The 23,490-nt window shown below is 41.0% G+C and overlaps 1 protein-coding gene across 2 annotated transcripts in view; it reads left to right on the forward strand.

Annotated features, from left to right (window-relative positions):
- The window catches only part of FILIP1 (filamin A interacting protein 1), a 213,157-nt gene that overhangs the window by 78,888 nt on the left and 110,779 nt on the right, over positions 1-23,490 (forward strand). For both annotated transcript variants that reach the window (XM_082474162.1, XM_082474163.1), the window contains exon 2: positions 18,591-18,772. In XM_082474162.1, coding sequence (XP_082330288.1) covers positions 18,761-18,772 — 12 coding nt within the window. In that variant the 5' untranslated portion in view covers positions 18,591-18,760. The remainder of the gene's footprint in view (positions 1-18,590; positions 18,773-23,490) is intronic.

A 23,490-nucleotide genomic window follows, 5' to 3' on the forward strand; every position in this document is an offset into this window, starting at 1 on the left:
GAGGCAAATAGTTGGTTTTTGATGGGGCCAGTGGTGCATTTGGAAGAGAAGAAGCAGTAAACCAATTTTAATTTAGATTGCATCGACTATCAGAGAATTGTATTTGAGTCATTATGTTTACCATTATTTGCATTGTTACCTCTACTGTTTATTGAGCACTTTCTACTTGCACGGCACTCTACAAAGCAGTCACCACTCACGATTTCATTTTGTCTCTCCAAAGCTCAAGGGGTGGTCAGAGGTTATTATTATCCCCATATTGCAGTAAAGCTGAGGCTTGGAGAGGTTGAACGGACTTTTTCCTCTACGGCTCACCTTAAATGTGAGAATGTTAGAGCAGAAAGAAACTTGAGGTCATCTATTTCATCAGAAGCTTAGATGCTACGCAGTCAGGCAGATACGGTAACACCGAGACTCCATGCCTTATCCAACGGGGACAGCTGCTATTCAGTAGCAGCCTTTGTTGCCACATGGGAATGTAGGCTTATTGTTGCCGACCTTGTAATTTTTAAAGAGAAATCAGGAATTTGGATTTAAATGCGTAATTCCCCAATTTTTAAAGCATGCTGGGCAAACAAGGTACGTCCAATGGCTATATCTGGGCAAAGGGCCACCAGTCAGCAACTTCTAATTAAGTACAATCCCATTATTTTACAAATGAGACACAGAGAGGTGAAGAGAGCTGCCCAACGTCACACAACAATTCAGTGGTATAGCTGGGAATCAATGTGCGATACATATTTCTTCCATTTTTTCCCCCTGAAATCATGTTAGATTACAAGTTACCAAAACATTTCTCAGAAAAATTTGAAGTGTGTAGCTGGGGAAATGAGCTAGTGAGTGACAGGGAATAGATTGACTACAGATTTTTGAAAGGTATTTAAAAATTGTTTACTTCCTCGATATATTCTATTAAAAATTGACACATAATGATAATGCTTTTGACATAAATATTTATAAATATTTGCTTTCCCTTCTGCTGATTGCTTTGCTTAATGACTTTATAAAGAGTTTTAAACAGTGTAATTTGGAGAATAGGACTTCTAAGAAAAACATGAGTTGATTTTTAACTTTTGTTTAATGGATGTTTCAGGAGCATAATGACTTCTAACTACAAATTTTCTAATAGTCTTCAATTTTCATTTAATCCAAAAACTGGAGAAATGAGTTAGGGAATCATTTTCCCAAATAATAAAGAAATTTTCCACTTTTATTTCAAGAGTTCTCATTGTGGACCACAACAATGATAGTGTCATTTTATAGCTTAACTGTTAACATTTTCTCCCTTCCTTGTTTCTCTAGTGGTAAAAAGATGGCTCTTATAGGAACTCCTTGTTCCTCCATTCATCAGCTGGGTTGTCAAGGAATCCAGGAGGGGCTACTCCACTGATAGTGCCAGCTAAAGATCCTGCATGTGTGCAGATATGGATGTATGTGGATGAGGGTTTTGAATATAAGAATATAAGAGAAATGAAGTTGGAGAAGGGAGAAGGTTTCACTCTTCTATCACACCCATTTCTTTTTTTTAATTGAAATATAGTTGATTTACAATGTTGTGTTAATTTCTGCTATACAGCAAAGTGATTCAGTTATACATATATATACATTTTTAAAATACTATTTTCTATTATGGTTTATTACGGAATATTGAATATAGTTCTCTGTTCTGTACAGTAGGACCTTGTTGTTTATCCATTCTAAATATAAAAGTTTACATCTGCTCACGTCAGCCTCCCACTCCAATCCTTACCCCCACCTCCTTGGCAACTACCAGTCTGTTCTCTATGTCCGTAATCCTGTTTCTATTTAATAGATAGGTTCATTTGTGTCATATTTTAGATTCCACATATAAGTGATATCATATGATATTTGTCTTTCTCTTTCTGACTTACTTCACTTAGTATGATAATCTCTAGGTCCATCCATGTTGCTGTAAATGACATTATTTCATTCTTTTTTATGGCTGAGTAGTATTCCAATGTATATATGTACCACATCTTCTTTACCCGTTCATCTGTCGATGGACGTTTAGGTTGTTTCCATGTCTTGGCTATTGTGAATAGTGCAGCTGTGAACATAGGAGTGCATGTATCTTTCTGAATTATAGGTTTGTCTGGATATATGCTCAGGAGTGGGATTGCTGGGTCCTATGGTAGTTCTATTTTTAGTTTTTTAAAGGAACGTCCATACTGTTCTCCATAGTGGCTGCACCAATTTACATTCCCACCAACAGTGCGGGAGGGTTCCCTTTTCTCCACACCCTCTCCAGCATTTGTTATTTGTAGACTTTTTAATGATGGCCATTGTGACCCATATCACACCCATTTCTTAAAAGAAGTCAGGGGAGTCAAGAGTGACAAATTGGTGGGGTTGGAGGGGTTCTCAGTGGGCCCTCAACCACGTGGCCTCATGGAGACATGAGATTCTTCATCGCAAGAAACCAGTCCTGCCCGCCATTATACTTTGTAGATGGGTCTCAGCATTTCCCTGTTGCTGACTGTGTGGTTCTTTTTTTTTTTTTAAAGGTTTAATTATCTTCCTTTTTTTTTTTTTTTTTTAAATTATTTATTTATTTATTTTTGGCTGTGTTGGGTCTTCGTTTCTGTGCGAGGGCTTCCTCTAGTTGCGGCGAGCGGGGGCCACTCTTCATCGCGGTGCACGGGCCTCTCACTATCGTGGCCTCTCTTGTTGGCGGAGCACAGGCTCCAGACGCGCAGGCTCAGTAGTTGTGGCTCACGGGCCCAGTTGCTCCGCGGCATCCTCCCAGACCAGAGCTCGAACCCGTGTCCCCTGCATTGGCAGGCAGATTCTCAACCACTGCGCCACCAGGGAAGCCCGACTGTGTGGTTCTTAATAGTACGTGTGTTAAATATCTCCAATAAGCTCAACCACAGTGAGGCCTCTCTTCCTCTGCAACTTCCCCTTTACTTCCTGCACTATCAGGGGCCTGGCAGTAAACAGGCTGACTTGCCCTGAAGGTTGGGGAAGGCAGATGGAATCCTGAATTTCCAGGTTCTTAGGATTTTACTGACTTGGAATTAAGCATTTTAGAAGTTCAGCTCATATCTCATTTTCACATTTGTCTGCAATGTATTTTTTTTTTAACTTTTATTTTGAAATAACTTTAGATTTACACAAAAGTTGCCAAAAGAGCCCACAGTATATTTTCAAAATAAATTCTGTTTAAAAAAAAACCCTAGAAATTATTTCTCTATCTTATTTATATCATTTACTCGATGCAATTGTTATATATATGTTTTACCTTTGACAGGAAAAGTAAACCATCATAGCAATAACATATGGTCATGATCATGCAAATTCATGTATTTTTTAACTGACTCGGGTGAGGGCGGATATCCATAGCAATCTGCATTCAGTAGGTTTTCAAGAAATATTTGTTGACTGGTGTATATAAAAGGAAGGGTTTGATGACACATCTTCCCTCTTTAATTGAGAATTACTTAGCAATGGCCTAGTTTGTATTTCAGTGTTAGGAAGGACTTAACTGTGCACTAGTTCAGATATGTGGTCCCTCTAACCCAAAGCTTTATTTTGCACAGGGGCCATGTCTTAGTGTAACACAGTCTGGGTGGCTTACAAACAACAGGGATTTATTTCTCACAGTTCTGGAGGCTGGAAGACCGGCTGACAGCAGGGTCGTTTTCTGGTGAGGGCTCTCTTCCGGGTTGCAGATGGCTGACTTCTCCCTGCTGACTTCTCTCCATGGTGGGAGAGGCTAAGGGGCTCTGTGGGGTCTCTTGTAAGAGCACTTATCCCATTCAGGAGGGCTCCATCTTCATGACCTGTGCACCTCCCAAAGACCCCACCTTCTAACACTGTCACATTAGCATTAAGATTTCAACATGAGTTTGGGGGGAACACAAACATTCAAACCATGGCAGGTCCCCAATGACCTTTCAGGAAGAGTATGGCAGTTGCTCTCTAGGACATTATACTCAAAGGCTAGTGGTGTGTATAAGTATTTCCTAACTTCTTTTTAGCATCCTATTTTCCACTGATCATTTATTTATCTAAATCTTTTTCAAATCTGAGATGCTTGATTAATCCCAAGGAGTGAATATATCCCACTTGTTCTACAGTGTTAATAGCTTACTTTTCATTGTCCCTATGTCTGCCCTCCTGCATACTTTAAGGAGTTCTACTATGTTTGCACATGCAGCTATTGTTCTGTATTTTAAGAGACAGAGAACAACAGGTTTGCACACCCCGGTCATGACTATATTAGCTTACTATTCCTTTAACCTTTTCTCAAGAGCTTTTAGTTGTCCTTCTCTCAACAAGCTGGGGAATTGCTGTGATATAGGACCTCTGGGTTAACATTCTGAGGGTGAGAATTCAGAGATCTGGAGAATTTCATTAGAGGCTATTTGGGGAGAATGTAATATTAGCCTATCAAGTTGATCAACAGCCTGTTTGTATCCCTCATCTCCGGCAGAGCTTTCCTACTGGGGAGTCATTCAAAATTCATCTAGTTTCTGAACCTTTCAGTCACTTTTTGGCTTTCCTGTTTTCTCTATAATATTTGGGAAATCCTGCAACTTCTTCACCTTCTGAATGAAGAACCCATGAGTAGAAGCATCTTTCTAGAGGGTCCTTATGATTTCTGAGGACTTTTTGAGAGATCAGTCTACATTTTTTGCTTCCTTCAATTTATTTCAGCCAGAATGGGGCCACGTTTTCCAGGAGATCAAGTAGAATATGCTGGTGTCCATTGCACTTTCTCATACCCTGCCTTTTTCCCCCTTAGCTTAATTCAATTACGTAAAGATGTATTGCTCATAAATTCTGTGTAAGCCCTGTGCTAATTGCTTCAGGGGTTACATAAGTGAATTAGACAGCTTTTGCCCTCAAGCAGGTTATGTATGATCTTGTGGGATCATAAGAAAATGTTAAGTAGACCAAAGCTGTAATATACAGACAAAAATAAGTATAATTTTTGTTTCTATTTTTATTTATTTCCGTTTCTGTTTTTATTGCTTACTTGGGTTAAATTTATCTAAAGCTTTCTAGTCAAAGCCCTGTGGAATAAAGGAGAGGAAGAAGAGAAAAGCAAAGTTCTTGGGCTGAATATATTCATCATGTGCTGTGAATAGTGTAGCTCCAAAGTGTGAAGTCCAGATGTTGGGTTTATCCCATAGCTCAGTGAATGACAAAAAGTCCTAAGACTATATCTTTTGTAGCTTTTTAAAAAAAAATTATTTATTTACTTATTTATTTTTGGCTGTGTTGGGTCTTAGTTTCTGTGCAAGGGCTTTCTCTAGTTGTGGCAAGCGGAGGCCACTGTTCATCGCGGTGCGCGGGCCTCTCACTCTCCCGGCCTCTTTTGTTGCGGAGCACAGGCTCCAGACGCGCAGGCTCAGTAGTTGTGGCTCACAGGCCTAGGTGCTCCGTGGCATGTGGGATCTTCCCAGACCAGGGCTCGAACCCGTGTCCCCTGCATTAGCAGGCAGATTCTCAACCACTGTGCCACCAGGGAAGCCCTGTAGCTTTACTATCTACAAATAACCTATGATGAGGCGTTAACCCTCTTTGATTAATATTTTCAACCCAAAATGATCTACTGGCAGGCATACAACTTAGCACAGCTGGAAGAAGCATATTCTTGAGTTCATGACAGTAAAACTGGTTGTCTTTGGACTGTCACTGTGCCACAGTCATAGAACGTAATAGAGAGAATGCAGGAATTGTTCCAATGCAACTTGGCTAAGACAGCCATCATACATCGGGCCTCATTTCTAAAATCTCTCCTTTCAGTAAATTAATTCATGAAACCTCATAGCTTAGCCCTATGAAAAGGATAACAGTTTGTGATCTCCTGCCTTAGATGGAAAAACTGAGGCACAAAGCAAGCAGTCAATTTCTCTGAAATATCCTGTGAGCAGTTAATTTCTTTGGAATGTCCAGCTAGCCTCTTAACCAACATTGCTGGTGACTAATTCTTGGTTCTTGACCACAGCTCTTCCCCGGCTCAGATATATTCTCAGCAAATCATGAAGCTCATGACCAATGAGCACGGCTCTGCTTGGTCCACCACATGCAGTAGAAGCCTTCGAGGTCACTGCCTGTTTGTACATATCTTTGACATCATCTTTTGGACTGTGCTTGAGGCAGTGTTACCTCATGGTGAGTATCTCCGTAGAGATCCCTCACTGTGTCAACACATCAGGAACTGTTACCGAAACATTACAGATCCAGGCTCTCCCATGAGGCATCTCTGGCCAAGAGGATTGCTGAAACGAGGAGTGCAAGGAAGATGAGAAAGCCAGTATCCTTGTGAACTAAGCTGTATTCCCAATAACAGAAAACAAGAACAAAACATTGACTTCCGTTCAAAACCCAGCCTGTTTTCTTTACAAAGGCCGTTTGTTTTAAGTTTGTCAATACAAACTCACGTGTTTTCTCCCTGGCTTATTGTCACATACTTTAAGAAGATAGATTCTTCGTCTGATTTTTCCCTCCTTCTACCCGCTTCTTGGTCTGCTTTGCAACACTGCAGCCCTTGGACTGAGGCTTGGCTTGTCAGAATGTGTTTATCCTTGTCAGGCAGACAGAGGGTCCAATGAAGGCAGTAGCAAGTGATGCTAGGTTTGTCTGATAACCGGCTGTCTTCTTACTCACTTCTTACTTCTGCCTTTGTAATATCTTGCTTAGGAATGCAGGGAAGTTTCTCCAATCTGATTCTGTCTTCATGGGAAAGCGAGAGCCGGGGAGTGAGGCTGTGGCCGTCACTTGGCCCTTCCTCAGTCCTGTGCTTGTGCCAAGTGGCACTGGCCATGTTCAGTGACATCATGCTGGTGATCGTCATGAACTTGGCCACGATGGGGGAATTTACACCATAGAAATCTGCAAATGCTACCTACTAATCAAGGATTTTTTTTCTTTCTCTAAAGAGCTGGCTTACCAGCACATCACTGTCCTCTGTCCTTAACCTATCTATACCTGAAGGATTTCTGCCAGTGTGCAGTAAAACTTCACCAAACCTCCGACATACTGTGGACACAAGATGGCAATTCAAAAGGAGTTAGTTAGGAAGAGATGATTTCTCCACCTGTGCCATCATCAAAAGATATTTTGGGGACAGGGCTTTATCTGACCTGTAATCTCCATGAGCAACCCTTTAAAGCGCCACCAAATAAGTATCGATATTATAAGCCACAAAAGTGTGCTTTCTAAGCAAATGCTGCTTTAAGATAACCTATAATCCCTTGTTCCCGCTTCCAACCAGGTTTCTCTCACTAGGTGTCCTGTCCCCTCAGGAGCCACCCTTGCTCCCAACTTTGGTGCATCCACAGTTACAGTTGGAGGCCTTTTGTGCAGTGACTTCTGTGACTCTGGGGGCTTCAGTGACCATAAGGACTTCGAGACCATCAGGGATTCTGGCCCCACCAATGCCTTCAGTGTGTGGGAAGTTTGGTTGCTATCTGAGCACTGGGGTCCAATCCTGGAGGCTTCCCCTCTTCCTGCAATCTCTTCTGTGTTGCCCTTGATAACTGCAGAGCAGCTTCAGTGATGACAGCAGAGGCCGCTGGCAGCAAGAGCAAGAGAGAAGGAAGTGTCAGAAGGTCTCCTGGTAGCCGTCAGGACAGCGCTGACGAGCTCGGTTCCTTACCCCCTCCGCTTGGGGACTTCTAGAAAGAGCTGAGTGAGGGTCTTTGAGGAGAGTCTGGACGTCCCCAGTCATGCGTGGGAGCAGAGTTTGAGAGGCCACAGTTTTACCTCCAGGTTACTGTATTCCACGGGACCTGATTTCAAGTTCTCAGTTTGTGAAATGGCAGCAGCTCAGAAAGGTGGAATCTGAATTCAGTGAGACATGATTTAACTACTGGTTAAGCCCCTAACAGTCACCTATCCACTCATTCATAGTCCAAGATGAAAAAAGCAAAGCAATCTCCAATAAACCAATATTCTCCTCTGAAGAAAAGCGAACAAAGAAAGTTACCGGGGCCTCCAAATTGCCAGTGCACCTATGATATAATTTTGTGCTTTGAAAAAAATCAGCTGCTAGAATACAAAGTACCTTTTTCATTTTTTAAAAGATCACATTGAAGATCCCTCTCTTTGAGCCATTGTGGATGAAACCAGTATGCCTTGCATAGGGAAGGTGCTCAGGAACATTTCTGTGGAATTGGCTTTGAGATAGAAACGTTGACTCATTCTTATCATAATAAATTTTTAAAAACTGACCTGGAAATAACTGATTCAGCCAATCAGCGAGCATAGGCAAAAGGTCTTCCTAGTTTCTCCAGCTCTCTCTGTGACTTACCTAGTCAACTGGAACAACTTTACTAGACTGTGAGGTCCATGATGGCACAGACCCCCCCACAGTTCTTTTCTTCACCTAGGACTGACACCATGCAATCACGTTATGAGTATGTATTGAATGAAAATAAGAAAGCGGATCCTGAAAATAATTTCGCTGATGACGGTAACATGAATCCTATCTTTAAATTTAGTTTTGAGTGATACATTTTAAAGTAACAAAGAAAGGTTAATTCTAAAATTTCCTTTTCAGTGATGCATTCATATGTAGGGTGTGGCATATTTATAAATACGCAAGTGACAAAACTATTTCATGAAAACGGTGGGACTGTTTTGGTAAAATCTAAATGGCCTGCCCAATATAGGTTATGATTGGTTTATAATCTAAATGAAATCTATAGAGAAGTAGAAAACCTCTAAGTCTGTGTTCTTGATGAGGACTCTGGTTTAAGCAAAATATAGCTATGTGTAATCCTTAGGAAACTATTTTCACACAATTCACCTATGTCACTCTCTTTGGCATAAAGTATTGTGAGAGTTTTTTAAGAGGTATTTTTCTTATGTTCTGAGGTTTTGACTTTTTTTTTCTGTTTTATATTTTTTTGCTGCTCCTGCTATTTGCCCTTGGGCACATTTCCTTCGAGCAGGGGTGTGGGGAGGACAGAGTAACATTCAGGTCCACTCAGTTGGCCCCGGAGTGCAGTCATGTAGGCTTTTCTCTGCCGGGGACAGCTGGCTGGGCCTGTGCGGGGGGAAAACCCTTGGTTCACGAGCTACGTCACCTCCCCACTCTGGTTTGTCAGCTGCCTGGCAAATCTTTGTCCTTGGCCACAAGTGTCATTAGATGAGAGAATATGGGTGACTGTGAGTAAACACATCACCACTCCTAGACAAGCAATTATCAATCTGTTCTGTGGACGGTGGGTCATGCTAGTGTACAAAGAACAGAGGAGAACAGAAAACAAGGGGGAGGAGGAGGAGGGTACAGGACCCCCTTCACCCTCCCTGGTTACAAATTTGGAAAATACTCACTTTGGGCATTTTTGTTGGCTTGAATGGCAGCTGATGAAAATGAAACGTCAACAAAATAAGAAGGTTGTATTGAATTACTGGGAAAGTATTTTTTCTCATGGCTGCTTGAGAAACAGACATTACTATTTATGTACATCTTAATTTTCAGACATTAAAATTATAGGAACAGAGCCAAAATTAAAAATAACCTGTGTTTTGTACTTTCTTGATAGAACATTCCTTGACCTTCCTCTGCCCTCGCTCCCACTATTTAGTTACCATGGTGACCACCAAGGTTCACTTTTTTTTTTTTCTGATGGGAAAAAATAACAGTGCCATATGAGGGACAAACTGAAGGCTGAACATGCCAACACAGACTGTAGTCTCATTATCAGATGCAACTTGCCTGAGTTAATCCATTATGTTTTGTTGCACACATAATTAGCATTTTGCTGCATTTGTTCTCCATTTTGAAGTTCTCCTAAGTCCACGTCAGGCCACTGAACAGCTATGTACTTTTGTTTATACTCTTTCCTCTCCCTGGAAAGAGTTTACTCATTCCCTGGGCCCAGCTGAAGTACCACAGTCTGAGAAATGGTTGGTCCTCAGAGCTTTTCCCTCTGTCCTAATCTACAGCCATTTGTCTTTGCATGTTTCCAATTCCTTTAAGAACTCAGGAGTTATTCAGGATCAGGTCCAGTTAATCCTCAGATCCAAGACTGCTATTAAAGCATTTCCCAAGCTTCCTTTTATTTTTTAGATCTGTTTAAATGTCTGTTTTGTACAGAAATTATCACAGGAGAAGTCATTGGGGTATGAGCTTCCTATATGTATTGATAATGTTTGTTATTATTTATTTAGTTAGTTTTTTTCTATTTGGGGTTATAATTTATAATAAGCCTAACACATTAGGAGATTATAATTTATAGGTAAATATACAAATGTTGGGATAAGCGATTACATTTTTAAATAATGGATTGAACTGTTAAAAAAACTTATAGACCACTATCTTGGACTATGACATTATTGAGGGAAGGAATATGTTTTTGTGTGTGTGTGTGTGTGTGTGTGTATCCTGGCACCCAACATGGTTCTTGTGTGCTTGTTATTTTGTATAGTGGTGCACAAAAAACTCTGTGGGATGAGTTATAACCCAGAGCTCTGAAGCTGAGAAAGCCAGGGAGTTAATAGTACGAGATCAGCATGGTATTTCCTTGTCTTAGTTTCTACCTAAACAATTGCAGAACGTCCTCTCCACTCAGGTTAATTTAAGAGGTGGTCCCCAGGGGCGGTCCATCAGGCCCTCCACTGTCCTGTCCCTGAGCTGGCTTGACGATCTATTGATGCCTCTGCCACCTCTACCGGTCCCAACAGTGACCCTGCAGAAGTTCCCCAGATCCTCCCCTGCCTTCTGCATGGCCAGTTCTCCAAGCAAGGCCCCAGCTCCTTACAGAGCCTCTCCTAGTGCACATCTCTGTTTCCGTGTGTGCCCTTATTGCAGCCCCCCATCAGCCTCGGCTTTGGCCGTGTGTCTGTGGAGACATCATGTGAGCGTATTCCCGCCACGCACAACATTCTCTCTCCCTTGGCAAAGTGACGCTGTCCTCGGTCAAGCTTGTGACAGACTGCGGCTTCTTCCTTTTGGACAATTCCTTTCCAGATGGTTTCTTTGACCACCCTGCCCAGCAGTCTGCTTCTTGCCTCTAGTTCCTCCCCGCGCATTTCTGCCTGCCATCCAGGCTTGTCCAGACTGGACCCAAACGCAAATGGACTCAGAAGACAGGTGGCTGGAAACAGATGAAGCTGGCAGAGTAGTTGCATATAAACCCACAGGAGTAGTCATTATTACATATTTTTTTCTTGAAACCTGAAACTTTCTCGATGTAGCTTTTGCTTTTCTCAGGTAAAGAGAAGACTTCCTCTACTAGAAGAAAAACAGAGTACAGATAAATATATGGCAACTGACTTTTGGGTCTCAGTATTCAAGAGGTAATGGAGAGTAGTAAGGACAGGTGTGAACTAGTGAGCAAATTCTCCATCTAAGTGGGGCGGCCACCACTCAACCCCAGCTAAACGTAGCTATGTGGGAAGATGGGCTCCGTAGTGCCAGACCTTCTGATTTTTTTCAATAAAATCTGAAAATCTAGATTATTTGTGAGTCTTCTGATAAAAACTGTCTTGTTAAACACACACACCCATATCTGCAAAGAGGTTTTGGCCTCTTTGTAGCCTACAAGTTTAAACACTCAAACAGGGCCTCTGCTGGAGGATGAATGATAATCAGGCATGTAATCAGTCATGTAAATAGTTACAATTAACATTTTTTCCGGCCAAGTCAAACATTTCTAGTTTAGTTATGGGAAAAGCAGAGAGTTTCTAGCTGAAAGAGGTAGATATCCTGAGGCCTCCTTGCAACTGTCCGGACCTATCTCAGCCCTAGAGCGTTGGTTCTCCGTGTGTGGTCCTGGGACCACCAGCAGTAGCGTCACCTGGGAACTTGTTAGAAATGCAAACTCTCAGGCCCCATCCTAGACCCACAGAATTAGAAACCCTGGACATGGGGACCAGCAATCTGCGTGTTAACCTACTCTCCAGGTGATTCTGAAGTGTGAGATCCACTGCCCTAAGCTTGCAGAGGGAGCTGCTCTGCCTGCAGTGTGTTCCCGGAGCCCTGGCCGTTGGTGTAACCCTGGGCTTCCTCAGCACCGGGTTTTAGGAGCCAAGACTTGTCTGCTGTGTGAACTCTGGGTCCAGCTTGGCTCTCCAAAGAAGGTATGTGACACCAGAGAGAACGCTGGCACTTGGTAGTAGAGAAAAGGGGATCTGGGAATTGCATGTATCGAGAGAGAAGAGAAGAAAAAAATATGTTCCTGGAGTGCTTCTTACCCTCCCCCTGCCATGACTTCTTTTACATAGGAGAATCGCCCAGTGGTATGATTTAAAGAAAAATTGTCCTCACCCTACCTTCAATCGAGCCTCTTTAAAATGACTACTTCCCTTTTCATTTCAATCAAAGATTCGCTGGGGTTAAGACTGAGGAATACAGAGTAAGGGTAGTGATGCTATGATGTGATTTAAATCTAGCCAGGTGACTTCTTAACCCCATCCTTAGAACCCAGGAGACTTAGAGTTTAGTAGATGGGTCAGGTTCGGGTTTGGGGAACACCTCATGCAAGTCTGGGCTGGGAAGGCCCACTGTGGAGCAGAATGAGATCACCGGGATCTCATTTTTATAATTTCAATGAAAGGCATAGTGAGGAACCCAGATGGGGAAACAAGAGAGGTGCCTAGAGAGGGAGGTGAGGGGGGTGCAGAGAAAGTCCACCCAGTGGCGGCCTCTGGGCAGAGCTCCCTGTGTCACCCCCTCTCTGCATCAACCTCCTCTCCCAGGTGCCATGCTGTCACTTCACTTTTGGAAGGCCCCCAGCTCTGGCTTCCTCTGGCCCCGTGCGTGAGACTCATTCCTTGCTTTTCTTTTTCAAAGCCAGGGAGAGAGCAATAGCGATGTGATTTAAAGGAAAACTCCTTTACATATATTGCCTGAAAGTCCTGTAGTACTTTAAGGTTTACAAAGCTGTAACCAGTGTTATATTTCACAGTTAAGACGCCCCATAAAACTCAAGGACGTAATTCTAATACTTTCTTTATGACTGAACTCAGCTTTCATTACTCTTTGGTTACCTCTCCCGTTCTCCGTGCCTCCAATCCCCACCTGAAGCAGAGACCTTAACCTGGCTATTTCCTGGTAAATTCAATTTTATCTGGTGGGTTTTTTTTTTTTTTTGGTTAAATTTAATATGCATAGTTCAATCCTAGAACAAATCAGAATTCCATTTTGGTCTTTCCTTTCCCTCCTGCTGAGCTCTCCTCCCCTGTATTTGGTACCACGCAGACACTGTGCTTCCTCTGGGGGGTTGTGAGGGCGTGGTGTAGTCTGCTAGCATCCACACCTGGTTCAGAGGGAGTGTCCTGAGGCTGTCGGGACTGGCCACATAATTCAGGGGCCCAGTGCATAATGGGAAAGAACTTGGGGGACTCTAGTTTAAAAAAATTAAGAATTTTAAGACAGCAATAGCAGAACATTAAGCTGAGTGCAGGGCTGGTGCAACGGCACAGGTCACACTCCTACGAAGCGGGTTACCTGTATTCTCCCAGCCTGGCTCCTCGTGAAAGTAGTGGCTGAGGCTGTTTCTGGGCTGTTCAGTGTCTCTCCACGACTCTCAGATGCTGCAGATTCCCTGAGAGTAGCTGCGCCTTCCGTCTCATCCCGTTTGGGTGGTCTGCTGTGAAGCCCCCTGCCCTGTGACTCTGCCATGAGCACGCCGACCGTCCTTCTCGGCTCCCTTCCACCCTTGCCTGGCCCGTGGCCACTTCTCTATCTCCTCCACATACTGAGTGGGCGTGTCTCCATCACCCACGTTGTACAGACACGTGCTGCTAGGTCTCTATTGTCTGTCTGCATATCCCGGGCATGACTAGTGCCAGGGGTTAGCCTACTCTCAAATTTTAGCCTGTCAAGCTCTTGCACTTTAGATCCCTCAGACTTTGTGAAGGAAAGGAAAGAGCCAGGTAAAGTTGTCCTTCCTCAACTTACCTGCAAGAGAAGAAGAGGATGGGTAGGCAGATGGCACAGTTACTGCATTATTTTTTTTCCCTAATTTTTTTCTTCTCTCTTATTGTCAGGCATTTTCCTGATTACTGTACACTGGGGGAGGGGGTGGGGAGTGGCAGAAACCAGTTCCCTTTCTCCCAGTTTAAATACATCCATCAATCATATTTGTCACGCAGTCTAATTCAGGGTTGGCAAACTAAGGACTAGGGGCCAAATCTGGCCACACCCACCCATTTATGAATTGTCTGTGCCTGCTTTCATGCTGCAATAACAGAGTTGAGTAAATGGAGCAGAGACCACACGGCCTGCAAAGCCCAAAATATTTAATATTTACCCCTTTACAGAAGAAGTTTGCTAACCTCTGTGCTAGATGATCACAGCTGAAAGTAAAGTGTCTTTGTCACTGGTGGTACCTACGTGGAGGTGCTGAGAGATGTTTGATGACCCTGGCGGTTAATCTGCCGCAGATTAATGCTTCCTGCCTTACCACTGCTAGTAGATACTTTCACACACATACAGGGAGTAGAACAGGCGTTATGATTTCACATACACATGGTGGGTGGAACAGACATTATTATCCTCAGTTTAAAGATGAAAAAAGTACAGGTTGGAGAGCTTCAGGAACTTGTCCAGGATTACAGAATAAGTAAGTGTGGGGTTAACGGTGGGGACGTGGATCTCTTGATTCCTTGGGGTTAATGGCAAACATCTCCGGGAGGATTCAGCATGTTAGAAAAACAAATGCTGAGGATGTTGCTACATGAGGTCTTGGGACACCTTTAGGTCCACCGTGGAGTTGGGTGGTACGCTGAGGTAGGGTGGCTGGAGGGTGGAGAAGAGAGGGGGTTAGGGGTCATTATGTGTTTGAAAAAATTATTCCAAAAGGTGGTGACTCATTTTCTTACATACTTCCTTTCCACAAAATGAGCCTGAAACTTCTGCACTGGGATAGCGTGGCATTTTAGATAGAGTCAATTCCTAATGCACCTTAATTAGCTAATCACAAAATTCTCCTCTTGACTGTTCTTTCCAGCCTTCGCATTCAAATAGCAACTAGGTTTATGAAGTTTGGCTAATGGCCATAGAATTCACAGCCTCTTCACACAGCATCAAAGTGAAGAGAGTCTTTAAACATCAAACACCTTTAACAATCATATGGCTTCAGTAGCATTCATAGAATGTGTTTCAATAGGAATAATTTTTACTTTTCTCCTGGCTTGGTTTATAAAGTAACTGTGTTTGTTTTCAGTTTAGGCTCCCTATACTCTGATCTATCCCAAGACAAGGGATGCTCAGAAAAGACCAAAGTCAGGAGGAGTTCAAAACAGACACAACCCATGACTTCCTACATTACAACTGATTTTAGGTTGCTGTTCCTTGCAGCACTATTTACAATAGCCAGACCATGGAAGCAACCTAAGTGTCCATCGACAGATGAATGGATAAAGAAGATGTGGCACATATATACAATGGAGTATTACTCAGCCATAAAAAGAAACAAAATTGAACTATATGTAGTGAGCTGGATGGACCTAGAGTCTGTCATGCAGAGTGAAGTAAGTCAGAAAGAGAAAAATAAATACCGTATGCTAACACATATATATGGAATCTAAAAAAAAAAAAAAAAAAACGGTTCTGATGAACCTAGGGGCAGGACAGGAATAAAGACACAGATGTAGAGAATGGACTTGAGGACACAGGGAGGGGGAAGGGTAAGCTGGGACGAAGTGTGAGAGTAGCATGGACATATATACACTACCAAAAATAAAATAGATAACTAGTGGGAAGCAGCTGCATAGCACAGGGAGATCAGCTCGGTGCTTTGTGACCACCTAGAGGGGTGAGATAGGGAGGGTGGGAGGGAGATGCAAGAGGGAGGGGATATGGGGATGTATGTATACCTATAGCTGATTCATTTTGTTATACAGCAGAAACTAACACAACATTATAAAGCAATTATACTCCAATAAAGATGTTAAAAAAAAAAGAAGTGGTTGAGAAATTTAAAATAAAAGGCATTCAAAGGACACCTGAATACAGTTGACATAAGTGTAGGCAATTAGAACTCATGAAGTCATCGTCAGCACACGGATGGGGTGATCTGTGCAGTATTCCATCTTCTCCCTTGTCAGCATGAAACTGTGGTATCACCCAAACCACTGCATGTCTTTCTCTGCAGGGAGGCTGACCCATCTTGTTAACGTCCAGCCGTTGTGATTTGCCTCGCATTTCTTGAAAAACGCAGTTCAATTATTTGAGAATATTTTCTGCAGAAAGACAAACATTTTTTTCTAACAGGAAATTTTGCACAGTTGGCTTACTAGAATAATCAGCTACTGTGCAAAGCTTTTGACCTGATATTATTTCTTAATTTGCCTAATTAAAAGAATCAGTTCATCCATATCCAGTCGTATAGCAATTATTGTATTTCTTGAGTCTTAGTGACTTTTCTAATTCAATGACTCAGAAGTCAAAACACCGCAAGGGCAAAGTTACTCTTCAGCTCCTTTGAGAACCTCAAGCACTGAGAAGTAAAAAGACAGTGTCAGGGGAGCAGGGGAAGAGAAGGTGGTCTTAGAAGAACAAGGTATTACACAAGTAGAAATTAGAGAAAAAAAATCTGCTGCAATAGTGGGATTCTACATTAACTCTTCTTGCTTGAGACTATTTACTGAATGCTATACCCTGTGAGTAAACTTATTTCAGCCCCAGGAAAGGATGGCTGCGAGTTCATTTGTGTTGCTGTGGTCCTGATATAGAGGTAAAAACTGCCATTCAGCTTCCTCCTTGCACCTGGAGAATCCAAACAAACCTGTGTTCTGGTTCAGCCTTTCCCAGGTACTGGCCGTGCTCTTTTGGGCAAATGTCTAAATCTCTCTAAGCCTCACTTTCCTTATCTTTTTAAAAGAAGTAATTATAGCACCTGCTTTATGCATTGTTATCAGGATTTCATGAGATGATACTATCTACGTCAGATACTTAACCCAATGCTCAGAGCATAAGCTCCTCGGTAAAGGTCAGCTACTATTATTGTGAATAGAAGTATAATAATATTTAAGAATAATTCACCACATATAGACTGCTGAGAGAAAGCCTAAGATATTTTTCTCTGTAGCTATAGATAAGGCTCTTTTGTGAGTGAAAGGAAACGACTGATTCTTGTCAATTGTGGGGCTGGGCCTTTTCAGAAGTGATGAAATACAGGAAGGAATTCTAGTTCTGGCTAACCAGTAGTCTGGTAATTTTCCAGAGATGTTTTCTTTGTCAGATAACACAAAAAGAGAGGCCACCCTATTTTATATTCAAAGTTTTAAAACCCTCCGATTGTACATTCATTCAGACTCAATATACAATTAAAAATTTTTTTCTTATGTCATGGCAGTTCCCTGATCTATTCTCTTGTTATTTTTTGTTTTTGTATTTTTTTCTGGAAAACTTTTCCAGGTCTGCTGTTATCTTCCTTGAAAAATATTAAGCAGAACTTCGTAAAATATTTCACCATGGTTTTAGGCTAGAGTAGAATAATATTTTTCTATTTTGCCACAGTTATAATATTTTCCTTAAACTTTTGGTTACAACATCACTGCAGTGACTCCAGAAGAATCCCCTTTCTTGAATTCTAACATTTTGTGAAATCATTTAGAAGAATTTGCAGTTGGTCTGGATAGATTTGTCCTAGTAGAATGAAAAGGTTTCACATAAACAAAAACCTTAGTTATTTTGAGGATTTTATGAGTGTAGATAATGAGAAGTGAAAAATCATTTAACATGGCTTGCTGCATAAATAGGATTACGAAAATGAAAGAAAATTGTAAAGAAAATTTAAGGGCAAACCTAGGAACATTTATTAACAGTATATGCTGTTAGAATGAATGATAATCTCCTGAGAAACGTTTGAACATTTCATGAGTTGGGATATTTATAACTAGACTTAACCAAGTAAATAAGATAAGCAGAGGGAATAATCTGGCACTGATAGGAAATATACTAGTTGATTTGATGGGTCTTTTGCATCTTAAAATTCACATAACGCTAGAACAGATGTTTTCTTTTGCCTCTAGTTTTGGGTGCTGTGGGTATTGTCATTTATGTATAAAAGAAAGAATCAGGACAGTTCCATGCTCATGTTCTGGAAGCCCCACTTGCAGCAGGCTTTTTGCCAGGCCACACTGGAAAAAGTAGGCTTTCTGTAATTTTGTGCTCTCCTTTTTGCTATGCAATATAGTTATAATTTTATAAAGTAATTAAAAAATGGAAATTATATAAGTAAAATTATTGTGGTATCTCAACCTGTGCATTGGGTAGGTTCTTGAAAAAGAATATAAATAAAATAAAACCAGGAACAAACAGGAGGTGGATGGATACTTGAAAAGCATAGGAAAGATGCCAAAACCTAATTTATGCAGAAAAGAAGTTTTTGTTGGTGGTAGGGATGGAGAGTATTGTGACCAACATTGAATCATAACATGGAAAGACAAATCTGAAAGGAGGCGAGAGCAAGGGTGAGACTGCTAGGGAAAATTCAAGGTCAAGATTTGCAGGAGCTAATGAGGATGGAAGCTGGAACGGGTGTTTAATTGCTGAGGACTTTTTTCTTTGTCCTTTTTACTTGTTCAAAGGCTCTAGAAATACTTGTTAGTTCAGTATAAATTACTCAAAATTGTTATAAATATTTTCTGATTCCTAGGATATTGTTCATCTGACAGTACACTGTTTATTGCTCAATATATGGGTAGGAAAAGGAAGAAGAGAGATGACCATAGACCTAAAAGAGGGAGGTTTGGAATAAAATTTGTTCTTTCTTTTCTTCACACCACAGTCAGAAAATTCCATGCAAAGTGTTGCTGACTAATTACTATGCAAGGAAAAGTAAGTGTATTTCATGAACTATGTTAGGATGATTTACTTATTAAATAGAGGAATCTGTGCCCCAAATAACATTGATTCAAAAAAAAAAAAATAACAGTCCTAAATCTATTGTGAATCTTCAATTTATTTACACCATTTTCTTGAGGAGCACTTTCTTCAAAGGGTATGCATTGGGACGAAGCAAAGGCATTCTTGGCTTCATTCAGAAAGTTTGTTATTTACATGTCCCAACCTTCTTTGACCGGTTTAATAATGAAATTGATATAAGACAGATTAATAGGAGAAAAACAAATTTAATTTTATACATACAGGAGTCCCATGAAAATCTGAGACCTGAATGGCAGCCAGGTAATTGAAGCTTATATAAAACCTTGAGCTAAGGAAAGGGGTATGGGTCTGGGGATACAAGGGGGAGGAAGGCCATTCACAGGAAGGCAGAGGAAATGTTTGAAAAACAAATGTTGCCCTATTACAGATTACATTTCTTAGGTAAAACGTTATCTCTCTTCCTCGTATAGGCCCTCTTTCCAATGTAAATTTAGGCAGTTGATGGGGAGGAAAAGAGCTTTACCTGAGTCTGCTGGGTTTTGATTGCCTTTAGCTCAAAACAATCCACATGCCAAAGTGGCATATTTGGGGTCATGTATTCTGCCCCCACCCCCAACTAACTATTAAGAAGCCTACAGAGTGCCAGATGCCTTTCTGTTATCTGCCTGCTACTCCTGTGAGCACAATGGACAGAATTTGGCCAACTCTGACTAAATGTTTATTTACTATTGTTCAACTCTGGGACTTTTAACACATTAAGTCTGTAATGGTCCCTGCTCAGACTACATCCTGTTTTCATAACCTGTATCCTTAATAATTAGCCCTGTTGCTTCTCAGAAAGATTTTTAAATGAGTCATCATTTTACAAGGTCTGCAGCAGGTTAATTATTTTGGGAAGAGTATTTTTGCTTAGCAACCTAATTTCAGTTGCTGTGTGAGTTTTGCAAGAGTGCCTATGGAAGAAGACAGATGAATGAATTTCTCCAACTCTGTAGTATGAAGTGAAAAAACATTAATTTAGAAAACATTTGTAAAACTTTCTGGGTCATCTGCTTTCCAGGGTGGCCCCTTCCCTTCCAATTTGCATGTGTTTAAGAACTTAGAAAAAAGCCATATAGAGAGTAAGTATTTAGGGTCACACCTGGGTTCAAATCCTAGCTCTTCTATTCCCTAGGAGTAGCTGTGTGATCCAGAAAAAGATATTTAATCTCTTTGAACCTCAGTGGCCTCATCTGTAAAACTGAGACTAAAAGCACCCACTAGGGTTGATGTGAAAATTAATTTAATTGAGATGTTGTATGTAAAATGCTTAGCACATTGTGTAGCACTTAAGAAACAGTGAGAGCTATTAGAATACGGAAGAGTATGAATGTCACTAAATGTGATACATGAAAGTCTGTTCTTGTCTGGACTCTATCTCCTACTAACTAGAATAAAGTGGTTTAAAGTGGATATTATAGAGTGCAGGCTTGGTTATACTATTGAGAAATTATGTTTTTCTCCTTCTTACATGTTGTCCAATTCCTTTCTAAAACATTTCTTGACTAGTTTGCTATCTCTGAGTACTTTTGCAATCCTGAGATAGAAGAGGTGCTGACGGCTGACTTTGTTGTGGAGGTAAAGATAGAAGACCCTATTTGGATCACTAGGAAAGGACTAAAATTTTTGTGCACGTGTCAAAGCAAAAGCAATTAATGTGAAATTTCAGAGTCACAGAGAAAAAATACTTGCTAAGACAGAATTAACATCACAGGTCCAGCACATGAGATTTTCCATCAGCTAAAGTGAATTCATGTTGAAGAGAATAGGAAACTCAAGCTTTTGACCTGATTGGTGATACAAAACAATTAGATAATTCTAAAATATGTGTTTTTTCTGTAAAAGTAATTAATCCTGCCAATAATTAATTAAATCTATAATTAATCTTCATTAATTAATATAATTCTGTGAAAGCTAGTAATACTACAAAAATTTTATTTAAAAATATTAATATCATTACTGAACTGAACTTGAGTCCACTCGCCTGTGGCACAGCAAAGCCAATCTACTGACACTGGGTTGTGATGAAGGAAAGTGCAGCGTTTATTGCAGGGCTCAACTAGGAGAATGGGTGGCTTATACTCAAAGGACCCAAACTCCCTGTGGCTTTCAAGGAAGGTTTTCTTAAGGCAACATTTGGGGTGAGGATTGTAGGGTGCATGACTTTCCTCCAGTTGGTTGGTGGTGAGGTAATGGGATGATGTTTCAGGAATCTTCAACATCAACCTTCTAGTTCCAACCAGTTTGGGATCTACCTGCTTGTGGTCAGCATGTAGTCACCATCCTCCACCTGCGGGTGGGGGGGGTGGTGGGTCTTCGTTTCTGCAGAACAACTCAAAGATATGTTATGTATATCCCTTGAGGAGGAACTGAGACTCTGCTTTATTGCTGAATTATTGTTTAAGCTATTATTACTTTTCTTGCTTGACTGCTTTTCCTTTGCTTCTTCAATCCCTCACTTTCCTAATTGGTAACTGCTTGAGTCCGCTTTTTTTTTTTTTTAAATTATTTATTTATTTATTTATTTATTTACTTATGGCTGTGTTGGGTCTTCGTTTCTGTGCGAGGGCTTTCTCTGGTTGTGGCAAGCGGGGGCCACTCTTCATCGCGGTGCGGGGGCCTCTCACTATCGCGGCCTCTCTTGTCGTGGAGCATGGGCTCCAGACGCGCAGGCTCAGTAATTGTAGCTCACGGGCCTAGTTGCTCCGTGGCATGTGGGATCTTCCCAGACCAGGGCTCGAACCCGTGTCCCCTGCATTGGCAGGCAGACTCTCAACCACTGCGCCACCAGGGAAGCCCCTTGAGTCTGCTTTTTGTAACTCAGGGAAGGCCTAGGAGACTAACACCTTTTTCTACAAACAAGAAATGGGGAACATGGATGGACTTTTGCACCTGGGAGGGCCCCACAGGATTTGCTTCATTTCAATATTAGACTGAAATTTTTAGATACAACTAAATATAGAGTTGGTACTAAGTAAATGTCACTTTCTGTGTGTTTACAAATATAATTAAATGCACGCAATATATAGATAGATATGCATTTGTCCTATTTTACAAATATCCTAATGCTGTAGATCCTATAAAAGATACAGGAAATCCAGGGAAAAAAGACACAAGCACATGCTAGAGTCAAATACAAATGTTGCGTATGATTAACTTTAAAACATTACCATCTTACTTCCTGTGCCTTGGGAAATATTGCCTGGAACTTCCATTAACGCATGATCTAAATTGAAGTTGTTAAATCAATATTTGATGTACCATCCCAGAGAGCCTTAAGATCTAAGTGAGAAAATTATTTCAGATCAAAGAAATTCACATGTGGCATGGAATCATAGGGAGTCACAGTTCAATTTGGGAAGCCCATGTGTCTTAGTTATGATGTGTAACAGGTCAAGAGTTAAATTTGAAACTGTGGGGGGAGGAAAAATAATTTTCCCTTTACCCTTCTAAGGTTCTTGGCTGATATAGCCCTGTCATAAAAGTACAGATTAGTAGGAGAAAACAAACAGAAGTTTATTAACATGTATACCTCCGCTATACATGGGAGAGACCCAGGAAAACCACGTAACTATCTGAAATGGCCCAAGCCATCACCTTAAATACCAGCTTCAGCTAAAGACAAAAGAAAGATGTCGGGAGTTGGGGAGCCACTTATGAGAGGTTATGAGGAAACCACAGTAAACAAGGAAAGCATAGTAAATGCAGATTTAAGTCATTGCCTTCTGCATTGATAAGAGTTTCTAGAGATTTTAGAGTCATCTTTCTCTTCCTGGTACAGAGAGGGAGACACCCTTACAGAGATTTCCCTTATAAATGTAAATATGTCTTAAAAAAGGGTAATTTCTACCCAGGTTTCAGAGCTTCACATGTGTCTGCTGTTCCTTAAAAATAATGAGCTTAAAGTAATCAATATGCCAAAGAGGCCTATCCGGGGTGGTGTGTTGTGCTGACATTCAAAACCTTCTATTCGTCTTGTCTTTCTTTTTTGGCTTGGGATTTAAGTCAGCCCACTCTGCCACAAACAAGCTGTGAGAAAATACAGTAGGTCTGCTCTAAAGTGCTCTGGCTTCCATTACAAAGAAACATTTATTCTTTGTTCACCAGCAAAGCACAAAAATGCTCTAAAATTTCAGGAACTAATCACTGAGTCAACCAGAAAACACGGCGCTAGTATTAAGGACCACGTTTTCAGTTTATAGTGTTCAAAATTAGGGTGCTATAGAAAGTTCACACACACACAAAAGGGTCCATCTGGTTGTAAGGGTTCAGTTCAAAAAAGGAGCATGAATGTAGATTTCAAGATTTGTTAGAAGAATTGAATGTTCACTATCTAAAAGGAAACATCACACTGTATTTATTTTTCTATTATAAACCTAGTGTTTTGAAAAGCTTTCCTTTTTTTTTTTTGGTTTCTTAACTATGGTTGGGTTCATAAAGGAAATATACTTTCAGAAAACAAGTCTCTGTATTTTCTCTGGAATGAGTAACGAAAATCTTGCTGCTTAGCTGTTCAAGGGAAGGACTATTTATACTGTGAGTTTTAAATAAGCCCATGCACTAAGCTACTCTATTTAAGGGTTTAGGCAAATTTTGTGGTACCGCCCCCAGGATATTAGAGCTATCTTCCC

This window comes from Balaenoptera physalus (assembly GCF_965194825.1).
Source record: "Balaenoptera physalus genome assembly, chromosome: 9".
NCBI lineage: Eukaryota > Metazoa > Chordata > Mammalia > Artiodactyla > Balaenopteridae > Balaenoptera > Balaenoptera physalus.